This window comes from Heterodontus francisci, unplaced genomic scaffold, assembly GCF_036365525.1.
Source record: "Heterodontus francisci isolate sHetFra1 unplaced genomic scaffold, sHetFra1.hap1 HAP1_SCAFFOLD_772, whole genome shotgun sequence".
In the NCBI taxonomy this organism is placed as follows: Eukaryota; Metazoa; Chordata; class Chondrichthyes; order Heterodontiformes; family Heterodontidae; genus Heterodontus; species Heterodontus francisci.
The window spans coordinates 445,286-458,428 of NW_027141483.1; the positions used below are offsets into that span (position 1 = coordinate 445,286).

At 57.4% G+C, this 13,143-nt stretch overlaps 1 protein-coding gene across 1 annotated transcript; it reads left to right on the top strand.

Annotated features, from left to right (window-relative positions):
• Window positions 1-217: 217 nt before the first annotated feature.
• Window positions 218-4,991, top strand: emg1 (EMG1 N1-specific pseudouridine methyltransferase). The gene is given in 8 exon segments (XM_068027379.1): window positions 218-373; window positions 865-986; window positions 988-1,012; window positions 1,390-1,477; window positions 1,480-1,530; window positions 1,625-1,683; window positions 3,345-3,494; window positions 4,413-4,991. Coding segments are annotated over 8 exon segments (765 nt in total). The 3' UTR covers window positions 4,527-4,991.
• Window positions 4,992-13,143: the final 8,152 nt, after the last annotated feature.

The window sequence follows — 13,143 nt, forward strand, 5'->3', positions numbered from 1 at the left end:
CTCCGATTTTAATATCGGGAGATTGCCCCTCACTAAAATGGCCGATCTCCTATTTTAATATAGGGAGATTGCCCCTCACTAAGATGGCCGGTCTCCCATTTTTGCTCCATGGGGATTGCCCTCAGTAGATGGCGCCCCGGCCATTTCCGCCCCAACGGAGCCGGAAGTTCCGGCTCTAGCGCCACTTCCGGCAACGCTGCCGCGGGGGCTTGGGAAGATGGCGGGTGGGAAGAAGCGGCGGCGGCTGGAGGAGGATGAGGGAGAGACTGAGGCTGGTCTGGAGGCAGCGGCAGGAGGAGGAGGAGGACGACGACGGCCTGAAGGCCGGAGGCTGGTGGTGGTGCTGGAGGGAGCCTCCCTGGAAACAGTGAAGGTGGACCGGGGGAGAGGGGGCGGGGTTAGATGGGGAGGGGGCGGGGCCAATTGGGGAGGGGGCGTGGCCAATGCAGAAGGTGGGGCGGCCAGGAGGGGAGGGGTCAGTGGGGATGGCGGGGCCATTGCAGAGGGGGTGTGGCCAGCGGAGGGGGAGTGGCCAGGTGGGGGAGGGGCGGGGCCAGTGCAGAGGGGAGGCCACTGGGGAGTGGGTGGGGCCAGTGCTGAGGGGGCGTGGCCAGGTGGGGAGGGGGTGGGGCCAGTGGGGACATAAAGGAGCCAGTGGGGCGGGGCCAGGTGGATGGGGGCAGGGCCAGCAGGGAGGGGGCGGGGCCTGGTGGGGAGGGGAGGAGCCAGGGCCATGGGGGAGGAGTGGAGCCTGGGGCAGGGGTCAGGTCAGAGGGGGTGGAGCCAGGGTCATGGGGGAGTAGCCCGGGGTGGGGCGGGGGGGGGTCGGTCAGGCAATGTGACAATGAGGGCGATCGGGGAGAGAATGACCCTCGCGCTGACCCTCACTCTTTGACCCTTGATCCCCTCCCAGGTCGGAAGACGTTTGAGCTGCTGAACTGCGACAGGCACAAGTCCATCATCCTGAAGCACGCCGGGATCCCGGGACGTCCGACCGGACATCGCTCATCAGGTCCGACTGGGGTTGGGGGTGGAGGCCCCACCCCAACCTGGCAACGCCGAACCGGTGTTGGAGGAGGGGAGGGTGGTGCGGAGGAGGAGGGAGGTTTGAGGAGGTTGGGGGATGTCCTGACGACCGTTCAGTTCCTCGCTGGTTGATGGTGCGATGCTTCCACAGTTGAACAGTCCCCGCCTTCGCCCATTGCAATGGTGTGGTGGGGGGTGAGGGTGGGGGGGCCTGTACTATTCGGAGTGCGAGAGGGAGAAGCGACCCGAGCGTGTTCCGGTGATCCTGGCGGTAACCTCTCGTGACTCCTGTATCTAACCTGCCTGGTCTCTCTCTCTCTCTCTCTCTCTCTCTCTCTCCCTTTTCCCCTCTTCCCCCGACAGAGTCTCCTGATGCTAATGGACAGCCCTCTGAACAGGGCGGGACTCCTCCAAGTCTACATCCGAACGCAGCGCAACGTCCTGATCGAAATCACCCGCAGACCCGCATCCCACGCACGTTCGACAGGTTCTGCGGGCTCATGGGTAAGGGGTGTTACCTCTGGGTGGTGGGGGGAGGGTGGGGAATGAGGGTTATCTTCCAGTCACTGCTCTAACCGCCTCTCTCGTTCTCTTGCAGTCCAGCTCTTGCACAAGTTAAGCGTCCGAGCCGCAGACGGCCCCCAGAGGCTCCTGAAGGTAGGTCCCGAGCGGCGGCTGGCCCCGCGGGAGTCAACCACAAATTTGCCACCCGGGTTTCCGCGGCTCCCAGTGTTTTTTTTTCCCTCCCTCCCCCCTTAACATTGAGGTTTCCTATGTAAACGCGTCACGGTGCAGCGCCCCCGCTGGCGGGCGGTGTAATGACAGCGTGACGTTTACATGAGCAATTTCCATTCTGAGCTCGAAGGGGATGTTGAGGACCATTGTGTCAGCTCATCGGGTCTATTTACTGTCGGAGGGTCAGGACTGAGGGAGCGCCGCACTGTCGGAGGGTCAGTACCCGCAAGCAGGGGAGTCTGTCTGGGTCGCGTATTTGGGTACGAGGTCGTACCTCCCCCGATCTCATCCTGCCTTGGTTACATGATTCACCTTGTCAACCTCCTGATTACCCGATTCACAGGATTCTTAGGCTATTCATAGGATTCGAGTGTCTCCTCCTGAGCTCCTTACCTTCAAGAGCTGGAAGGTAGGTTTAGGCTCGATAGGTGGTGGCATGGAGACGATGGGGCAAATGGCCAGCTCCTGTGCTAAAAGAACAAAGAAAATTACAGCACAGGAACAGGCCCTTCGGCCCTCCAAGCCTGCGCCGATCCAGATCCTCTATCTAAACATGACGCCTATTTTCTAAGGGTCTGTATCTCTTTACTTCCTGCCCATTCATGTATCTGTCCAGATGCATCTTAAAAGACGCTATCGTGCCCGCGTCTACCACCTCTGCAGGCAACGCGTTCCAGGCACCCACCACCCTCTGCGTAAAGAACCTTCCACGCATATCCCCCCTAAACTTTTCCCCTTTCACTTTGAACTCGTGACCCCTAGTAATTGAATCCCCCACTCTGGGAAAAAGCTTCTTGCTATCCACTCTGTCTATACCTCTCATGATTTTGTACACCTTAATCAGGTCCCCCCTCAACCTCCGTCTTTCTAATGAAAATAATCCTAATCTACTCAACCTCTCTTCATAGCTAGCGCCCTCCATACCAGGCAACATCCTGATGAACCTCCTCTGCACCCTCTCCAAAGCATCCACATCCTTTTGGTAATGTGGCGACCAGAACTGCGCGCAGTATTCCAAATGTGGCCGAACCAAAGTCCTATACAACTGTAACATGACCTGCCAACTCTTGTACTCAATACCCCGTCCGATGAAGGAAAGCATGCCGTATGCCTTCTTGACCACTCTATTGACCTGCGTTGCCACCTTCAGGGAACAATGGACCTGTATCATTGGCTCGTCCAACAACGAACAGAATCTAGTTAAGCCTCAATCAGCGAACAGAATCTAGTTAAGCCTCAATCAGCGAACAGAGTCTAGTTGAGCCTCAAAACAGCAAACAGAGTCTAGTTGAGCCTCAAAACAGCAAACAGAGTCTAGTTGAGCCTCAAGCAGCGAACAGAATCTAGTTAAGCCTCAATCAGCAAACAGAGTCTAGTTGAGCCTCAAGCAGCGAACACAGTCGAGATTAGTTCTCTGGCAAGATGCAGTGAGTGGAGGAGAGTAACGCAAAGTACGTGCGAGAGATGGATCCCAGTCAGCTGTAGCAGGCGCAGGACCGAGAGGCGGGGATGAGGTTGTGAAGTCCGCGGGCACGATACATGCAGCCTGGTCCACGCTGACGACCCGCCCTCCCGTCCCGCAGGTGATTAAGAATCCAGTGACTGACCACTTACCTGTCGGATGCCGGAAGATCGGAACAACGTTCCACACGGACGACGTAGTGAGCCTCCGTGACCTGGTGCCCGAGAAGGAGTCGGCAGTGTTTGTAGTGGGAGCGTTTGCTCACGGATCGGTAAGTTGCCCTTAGCAACCATCCCATAGGAGGCCAGGCCACAGAGGAAGGATAAAACCCCACTGCCCCGGTCAGAGCTCATAGCCCTGTATCAATCCCCAAACTAATCCCACTGCCCCGCTCTCTCCCCATAGCCCTGTATCAATCCCCAAACTAATCCCACTGCCCCGCTCTCTCCCCATAGCCCTGTATCAATCCCCAAACTAATCCCACTGCCCCGCTCTCTCCCCATAGCCCTGTATCAATCCCCAAACTAATCCCACTGCCCCGCTCTCTCCCCATAGCCCTGTATCAATCCCCAAACTAATCCCACTGCCCCGCTCTCTCCCCATATCCCTGTATCAATCCCCAAACTAATCCCACTGCCCCAGTCTCTCCCCATAGCCCTGTATCAATCCCCAAACTAATCCCACTGCCCCGCTCTCTCCCCATAGCCCTGTATCAATCCCCAAACTAATCCCACTGCCCCGCTCTCTCCCCATAGCCCTGTATCAATCCCCAAACTAATCCCACTGCCCCGCTCTCTCCCCGTAGCCCTGTATCAATCCCCAAACTAATCCCACTGCCCCGCTCTCTCCCCGTAGCCCTGTATCAATCCCCAAACTAATCCCACTGCCCCGCTCTCTCCCCATAGCCCTGTATCAATCCCCAAACTAATCCCACTGCCCCGCTCTCTCCCCGTAGCCCTGTATCAATCCCCAAACTAATCCCACTGCCCCGCTCTCTCCCCATAGCCCTGTATCAATCCCCAAACTAATCCCACTGCCCCGCTCTCTCCCCGTAACCCTGTATCAATTCCCAAACTAATCCCACTGCCCTGCTGTCTTTCCGTATCCCTGCAAGATCCCTGGATGTGTTGTGAGCTGTCATTTTGTCCGTTCAGTGACAGGCTCCCTGTGTTTTCTCTCTCTCACTCAGATTAACCTGGAGTACACGGAGAAGCAGGTTTCGATCAGTAACTTCCCGCTCTCTGCTGCCTTGACCTGTGCCAAGATTTGCACAGCCTTTGAGGAGGTGTGGGGCGTCGTCTGAGGGCTGCCAGTGCCCCCCCTCGCTCCCCTCATTCCGGGGACACGCGGCCGAGTGGAGGAGATGCGCTCGAGGGACAGTGAAGGGACTTGAGAAACGGCGAGGGAGCGGGGCGGTTGAGTGCTACCGTCGAATTCCGCCGCTCGGGGCCTACCTTGGGAGCGAAGAAAGCTGGGATGTGTGTGTCGGGGTGCGGGGTGGGGGTGGTTGTTGTGGGGTGGTGAAGCCTGCAGCAGTCGAATAGCCGACCCCGGCGTCCAAAGCGGCAAGCGACCCGGAGCGCTGACTGAGCATTGCGGGGCACGGTGCCCGTGGGAAGCTGGCAGGTTTCCCTGGGGAGGTGTTTAGGTTCCGGGCTGCTCGGCCACGACAGGCATCGCTTCGCCAGCCTCGAGTCCGTGTAACTGCGAGCGGGCGAGCGGTTGTTTTGTCTCCCGCAGGTGTATTAAAAATGCAATTAATTCTTTAGCCCTGCTGCGTAATGGTATTTGTTTTGGTGTTCGTCCTGTAGCAATCGAGAGAGAGAGAGAGAGAGAGAGGGCTGAATGGGGCCTCCTCCTCTTCATGTGTTCCTCGCTATCAGTTTCCCAGGATTGCATTCATTAATTTACGGTTTTAGTGGGAGGACAATGGGCGATTTCACCTTGGTTAAAACCCCCTTCGTGACTTCAAGCCATCACTGAACAATGCTGGGCGTCTTGTCTCCTGGGAGTAAATGATAGGGGATCTTGACATGAATAGCTGGTGGGTGTTGACGTGCTTGCTGAGTGGGCCATACCCCACCGTGTGCTGCTCTCTCGCTGTTTGTTTGCTCATTCCCCGGGATTAAGCAAACAAAACATCGACTAATTTCTGGTCCAGCGAACAGGCCAGGGCATGTACACGTTGGGATCACTGACACACACACGCACAGCGGAGGGACAGACACACACACACACACACACACAGCGGAGGGACAGAGAGACACACACACACAGCGGAGGAACAGAGACACACACACACACAGCGGAGGAACAGAGACACACACACGCACAGCGGAGGGACAGAGACACACACACAGCGGAGGGACAGACACACACACACACACACACAGCGGAGGGACAGAGAGACACACACACACAGCGGAGGGACAGAGAGACACACACACACAGCGGAGGGACAGAGAGACACACACACACAGCGGAGGGACAGAGAGACACACACACAGCGGAGGGACAGAGACACACACACACACAGCGGAGGAACAGAGAGACACACACGCACAGCGGAGGGACAGAGACACACACACAGCGGAGGGACAGAGACACACACACACACAGCGGAGGAACAGAGACACACACACGCACAGCGGAGGGACAGAGACACACACACAGCGGAGGGACAGAGACACACACACGCACAGCGGAGGGACAGAGACACACACACACACAGCGGAGGAACAGAGACACACACACGCACAGCGGAGGGACAGAGACACACACACACACAGCGGAGGGACAGAGACACACACACACACAGCGGAGGGACAGAGACACACACACACACAGCGGAGGAACAGAGACACACACACAGCGGAGGGACAGAGACACACACAGCGGAGGGACAGAGACACACACACACAGCGGAGGAACAGAGACACACACACACACACACAGCGGAGGGACAGAGACACACACACACAGCGGAGGGACAGAGACACACACACACACACACAGCGGAGGGACAGAGACACACACACACACACACACAGCGGAGGGACAGAGAGACACACACACACAGCGGAGGGACAGAGAGACACACACACACAGCGGAGGGACAGAGAGACACACACACACAGCGGAGGAACAGAGACACACACACACACACACACACACACACAGCGGAGGGACAGAGACACACACACACACAGCGGAGGGACAGAGACACACACACAGCGGAGGAACAGAGACACACACACACACAGCGGAGGAACAGAGACACACACACACACAGCGGAGGAACAGAGAGACACACACACAGCGGAGGGACAGAGACACACACACACACACAGCGGAGGGACAGAGACACACACAGCGGAGGGACAGAGACACACACAGCGGAGGAACAGAGACACACACACACACAGCGGAGGGACAGAGACACACACACACAGCGGAGGGACAGAGACACACACACACACACACAGTGGAGGGACAGACACACACGCACAGCGGAGGGACAGAGAGACACACGCACAGCGGAGGGACAGAGACACACACACAGCGAAGGGACAGAGACACACACACACGCACAGCGGAGGGACAGAGACACACACACACAGCGGAGGGACAGAGACACACACACAGCGGAGGGACAGAGACACACACACACAGCGGAGGAACAGAGACACACACACACAGCGGAGGGACAGACACACACAGCGGAGGAACAGACACACACGCACAGCGGAGGGACAGAGACACACACACAGCGGAGGGACAGACACACACACACACGCACAGCGGAGGGACAGACACACGCACAGCGGAGGGACAGACACACACACACACAGCGGAGGAACAGCGACACACACACAGCGGAGGGACAGACACACACACACACACACAGCGGAGGGACAGAGACATACACACAGCGGAGGGACAGACACACACACAGCGGAGGGACAGACAGACACACACACACACAGCAGAGGGACAGACAGACACACACACACACAGCAGAGGGACAGACACACACACAGCGGAGGGACAGACACACACACACAGCGGAGGGAACGAGATACACACACGGCGGAGGGACAGACAGACACACACACAGCAGAGGGACAGACACACACACAGCAGAGGGACAGACACACACACAGCGGAGGGACAGACACACACAGCAGAGGGACAGAGGTACACACACACAGCAGAGGGACAGGCAGACACACACACAGCGGAGGGACAGAGATACACACACACAGCGGAGGGACAGACACACACAGCGGAGGGACAGACAGACACACACAGCGGAGGGACAGACAGACACACACAGCAGAGGGACAGACAGACACACACAGCGGAGGGACAGACAGACTCTCACATATACACACTCTGGAGGGACAGACACACACACACTCGGCGGAGGGACACACACAGACACACAGAACGGAGGGACAGGGAGACGGAGACACGCGCACACAGAGCGAAGGGATAGACGCGCACACCGAGCAAAGGGATAGACACACACACACACACACACACATTGAGCGAAGGGATAGACACACACATACCCCAGAGGGAATGATGTTCAAATGATACTCAAAGGGGTCTCTTTCTCTCTCTGTGTCATCTTCTCTGTCTATCTCGCACTCTGTCTCTCCCTCTCCGTCACTGTCGGAGGGTCAGTGCTGAGGGAGCGCCGCACTGTCGGAGGGTCAGTACCGAGGGAGCTCCGCACTGTCGGAGGGTCAGTACTGAAGGAGTGTCCAGTCCTTGTACCATTAGTTAATGGGAACGGTTTTTCTCTGTCTACCTTATCGAAGCCTGTCACAATCTTGTACACCTCTATCAAATCTCCCCTCAATCTCCTTAGCCCCAGCGTGAATACCCCCAGCTTATCCAACCTCCCCTTGCAACTAAAATCCCTCCCATCCGTGAAACCATTCTGGTGAATCTCCTCCGCGCCCTCTCAAGGAGCCTCACATCCTTCCTGAAGTCTGGTGACCGCCACTGCACGCAATACCGCAATTGGGAGCCTAACCAGAGCTTTATAAAGGCTCAGCACGACTTCCCTGCTCGGGGTGGGGGGGGGGGGAAGCTGGATAAAGGCATGAGGGAGAGAGGAACAGGAGGAGATACGGACGGGGGTGAGACGGGGGACGGGGAGGAGGCGCGTGTGGTGTCAGGAGGATGTAAAGGGACATTGACAGATTAAGTGAGAGGGGCCGGGCAGCGGCGGATGCAGTTTAACACGAGGGTCTTGACACTGCGTCTACGAGATATATCGGCCGCGTCTCTCTCTCCACCCTCTCAATTCCCCTCGAAGTTCTCGAAACCTCAATGAGATAACGGCTTAACCTTGTCGGTTCCTGGGAACACGCGTCGAAAGGGTTAACTGGTTGCATAAACGAGGCTCAAATTCCTTTTAGTCGAGAGGATTAAAAGGTGCTCTCTTTGCGGTCTGAAGGGCTTGGCGAAAGAACCTGAAGCGACAGGAGGGGAAATGTGTTTTTTTTCTTTCGAAACCGGGAGTTAGACTCCGGAAGGGGAAATATTTGACAGGCTCTGGGGTAAGAGTGAGGAAGTGAGACTAAAAAGATGCATCGTGGGAGTTGACGGGCCGACTGCCCTCCTGTGCTGTACGATCCGCTGATCCGGCCGCGCCTGCATGTTTGTAGTTGAATTGAGTGACCCGGCGGTGAGCTCGCAAATGGAAGAAAATGATTTCCTCTGGCGGTGGCAAACTTAAATTTAGAGGCAGGGGCGAGGTCAGGAAGTACTGACTCAGACGAAGCGGTGGGGTGGGGGGGGGGAAGGGGAGGGGAGGGTGAAAATCACCTGAGGTTGGTGAGCAGGAACGAGGAAGTTTTTCGGGAGAAAAGGATACAGATTCAGGTTTGACGTCAAAAGAGAGTTGGAATCCTTTCAAAATCCGAGCAGACAAAAGCCGGACACGCACACATACACAAAATAAAAGATTGGTTCTCTTGTTTTAGCGCAGGGGACACAAAAGGAAAGGACGGTTGCCGGGGAAATGAGGAAGCAGCTAAGTTGAACACAAATGCAGCCACAGTTCTGCCCTCCCCGGCTCCTCCTGTCCCCGCCCGCCCGCCCTCCCTCCCCGGGCACTCCCGACTGTATATTAAGGAAGGGAGATTTGCCACAGGAGACACTGGCATGCTAAAGGCCAGGGCGAAAATGTCTGCGCTCCTCCGCTCGCTGTTGGCCTCCTGCGTGGTCGTGGGTTTGGCGCTGGGCCTAGATCCCGGCCTCCTGCCCCAGCAGCTGACGCTGGCCGAGGGTTTCTACATGAGCTGGGACTTTGACGCCGACTCGAAACTGATGACCATTCAGGTGGTGGCGGGCACCACAGGCTGGGTGGGCGTGGGACTGACGAACACCAGGAGCATGGATAAGGCGGATATGGTCATCGGATGGGTCAAGGACGGAAAAGCCTACTTTCACGTGAGTCCCTCTTTACGTCTCATTCGATAAGTCTTCGCGCGGGATTCTCACTGGGGTACGGGGTCCCACACACACACTGACTCTCACTGGGGTACGGGGTGACACACACACACTGACTCTCACTGGGGTACGGGTCACACACACACACTGACTCTCACTGGGGTACGGGGTGACACACACACACTGACTCTCACTGGGGTACGGGTCACACACACACACACTGACTCTCACTGGGTTACGGGTCACACACACACACACTGACTCTCACTGGGGTACGGGGTGACACACACACACTGACTCTCACTGGGGTACGGGTCACACACACACACTGACTCTCACTGGGGTACGGGGTGACACACACACACTGACTCTCACTGGGGTACGGGTCACACACACACACACTGACTCTCACTGGGTTACGGGTCACACACACACACACTGACTCTCACTGGAGTACGGGTCCCACACACACACACTGACTCTCACTGGGTTACGGGTCACACACACACACACTGACTCTCACTGGGTTACGGGTCCCACACACACACTGACTCTCACTGGGGTACGGGTCACACACACACACACTGACTCTCACTGGGTTACGGGTCACACACACACACACTGACTCTCACTGGAGTACGGGTCCCACACACACACTGACTCTCACTGGGGTACGGGTCCCACACACACACTGACTCTCACTGGAGTACGGGTCCCACACGCACTGACTATCACTGGAGTACGGGTCCCACACACACACTGACTCTCACTGGGGTACGGGTCCCCCACACACTGACTCTCACTGGGGTACGGGTCCCACACACACACACTGACTCTCACTGGGGTACGGGTCCCACACACACACTGACTCTCACTGGGGTACGGGTCCCCCACACACTGACTCTCACTGGGGTACGGGTCCCACACACACACACTGACTCTCACTGGGGTACGGGTCCCACACACACACACTGACTCTCACTGGGGTACGGGGTCCCACACACACACTGACTCTCACTGGGGTACGGGTCCCACACACACTGACTCTCACTGGGGTACGGGTCCCACACACACTGACTCTCACTGGGGTACGGGTCCCACACACACACTGACTCTCACTGGGGTACGGGTCCCACACACACACACTGACTCTCACTGGGGTACGGGTCCCACACACACACACTGACTCTCACTGGGTTACGGGTCCCACACACACACACTGACTCTCACTGGGGTACGGGTCACACACACACACACACTGACTCTCACTGGGGTACGGGTCCCACACACACACACTGACTCTCACTGGGGTATGGGTCCCACACACACTGACTCTCACTGGGGGTACGGATCCCACACACACACTGACTCTCACTGGGGTATGGGTCCCACACACACTGACTCTCACTGGGGTACGGGTCCCACACACACACTGACTCTCACTGGGGTACAAGTCCCACACACACTGACTCTCACTGGGGTACGGGTCCCACACACACACTGACTCTCACTGGGGTATGGGTCCCACACACACTGACTCTCACTGGGGTACAGGTCCCACACACACACTGACTCTCACTGGGGTATGGGTCCCACACACACTGACTCTCACTGGGGTACAGGTCCCACACACACACTGACTCTCACTGGGGTACGGATCCCACACACACACTGACTCTCACTGGGGTATGGGTCCCACACACACTGACTCTCACTGGGGTACGGGATCACACACACACACTGACTCTCACTGGGGTACGGGGTCCCACACACACACTGACTCTCACTGGGGTACGGGTCACACACACACACACTGACTCTCACTGGAGTCCGGGTCCCACACACACACTGACTCTCACTGGAGTCCGGGTCCCACACGCACACTGACTCTCACTGGGGTACGGGTCCCACACACACACTGACTCTCACTGGGGTACGGGTCCCACACACACACTGACTCTCACTGGGGTACGGGTCCCACACACACACTGACTCTCTCTGGGGTACGGGTCCCACACACACACTGACTCTCACTGGGGTATGGGTCCCACACACACTGACTCTCACTGGGGTACGGGTCCCACACACACACTGACTCTCACTGGGGTACGGGTCCCCCACACACTGACTCTCACTGGGGTACGGGTCCCACACACACACTGACTCTCACTGGGGTACGGGTCCCACACACACACTGACTCTCACTGGGGTACGGGTCCCACACACACACTGACTCTCACTGGGGTACGGGTCCCACACACACACTGACTCTCACTGGGGTACGGGTCCCACACACACACTGACTCTCACTGGGGTATGGGTCCCACACACACTGACTCTCACTGGGGTACGGGTCCCACACACACTGACTCTCACTGGGGTACGGGTTCCACACACACACACTGACTCTCACTGGGTTACGGGTCACACACACACACACTGTCTCTCACTGGAGTACGGGTTCCACACACACACACTGACTCTCACTGGGGTACGGGTCCCACACACACTGACTCTCACTGGGGTACGGGTTCCACACACACACACTGACTCTCACTGGGGTACGGGTCCCACACACACTGACTCTCACTGGGTTACGGGTCACACACACACACACTGACTCTCACTGGAGTACGGGTCCCACACACACACTGACTGTCACTGGGGTACGGGGTACCACACGCACACTGACTCTCACTGGGGTACGGGTCCCACACACACTGACTCTCACTGGGTTACGGGTCACACACACACACACTGACTCTCACTGGAGTACGGGTTCCACACACACACACTGACTCTCACTGGGGTACGGGTCCCACACACACTGACTATCACTGGAGTACGGGTCCCACACACACACTGACTCTCACTGGAGTACGGGTCCCACACACACACTGACTCTCACTGGGGTACAAGTCCCACACACACTGACTCTCACTGGGGTACGGATCCCACTCACACACTGACTCTCACTGGGGTACGGGTCCCACACACACACTGACTCACACTGGAGTACGGGTCCCACACACACACTGACTCTCACTGGAGTACGGGTCCCACACACACACTGACTCTCACTGGGGTACGGGTCCCACACACACACTGACTCTCACTGGGGTACGGGTCCCACACACACTGACTCTCACTGGGGTACGGATCCCACTCACACACTGACTCTCACTGGGGTACGGGTCCCACACACACACTGACTCACACTGGAGTACGGGTCCCACACACACACTGACTCTCACTGGAGTACGGGTCCCACACACACACTGACTCTCACTGGGGTACGGGTCCCACACACACACTGACTCTCACTGGGGTACGGGTCCCACACACACACTGACTCTCACTGGAGTACGGGTCCCACACGCACACACTGACTCTCACTGGGGTACGGATCCCACACACACACACTGACTCTCACTGGAGTACGGGTCCCACAC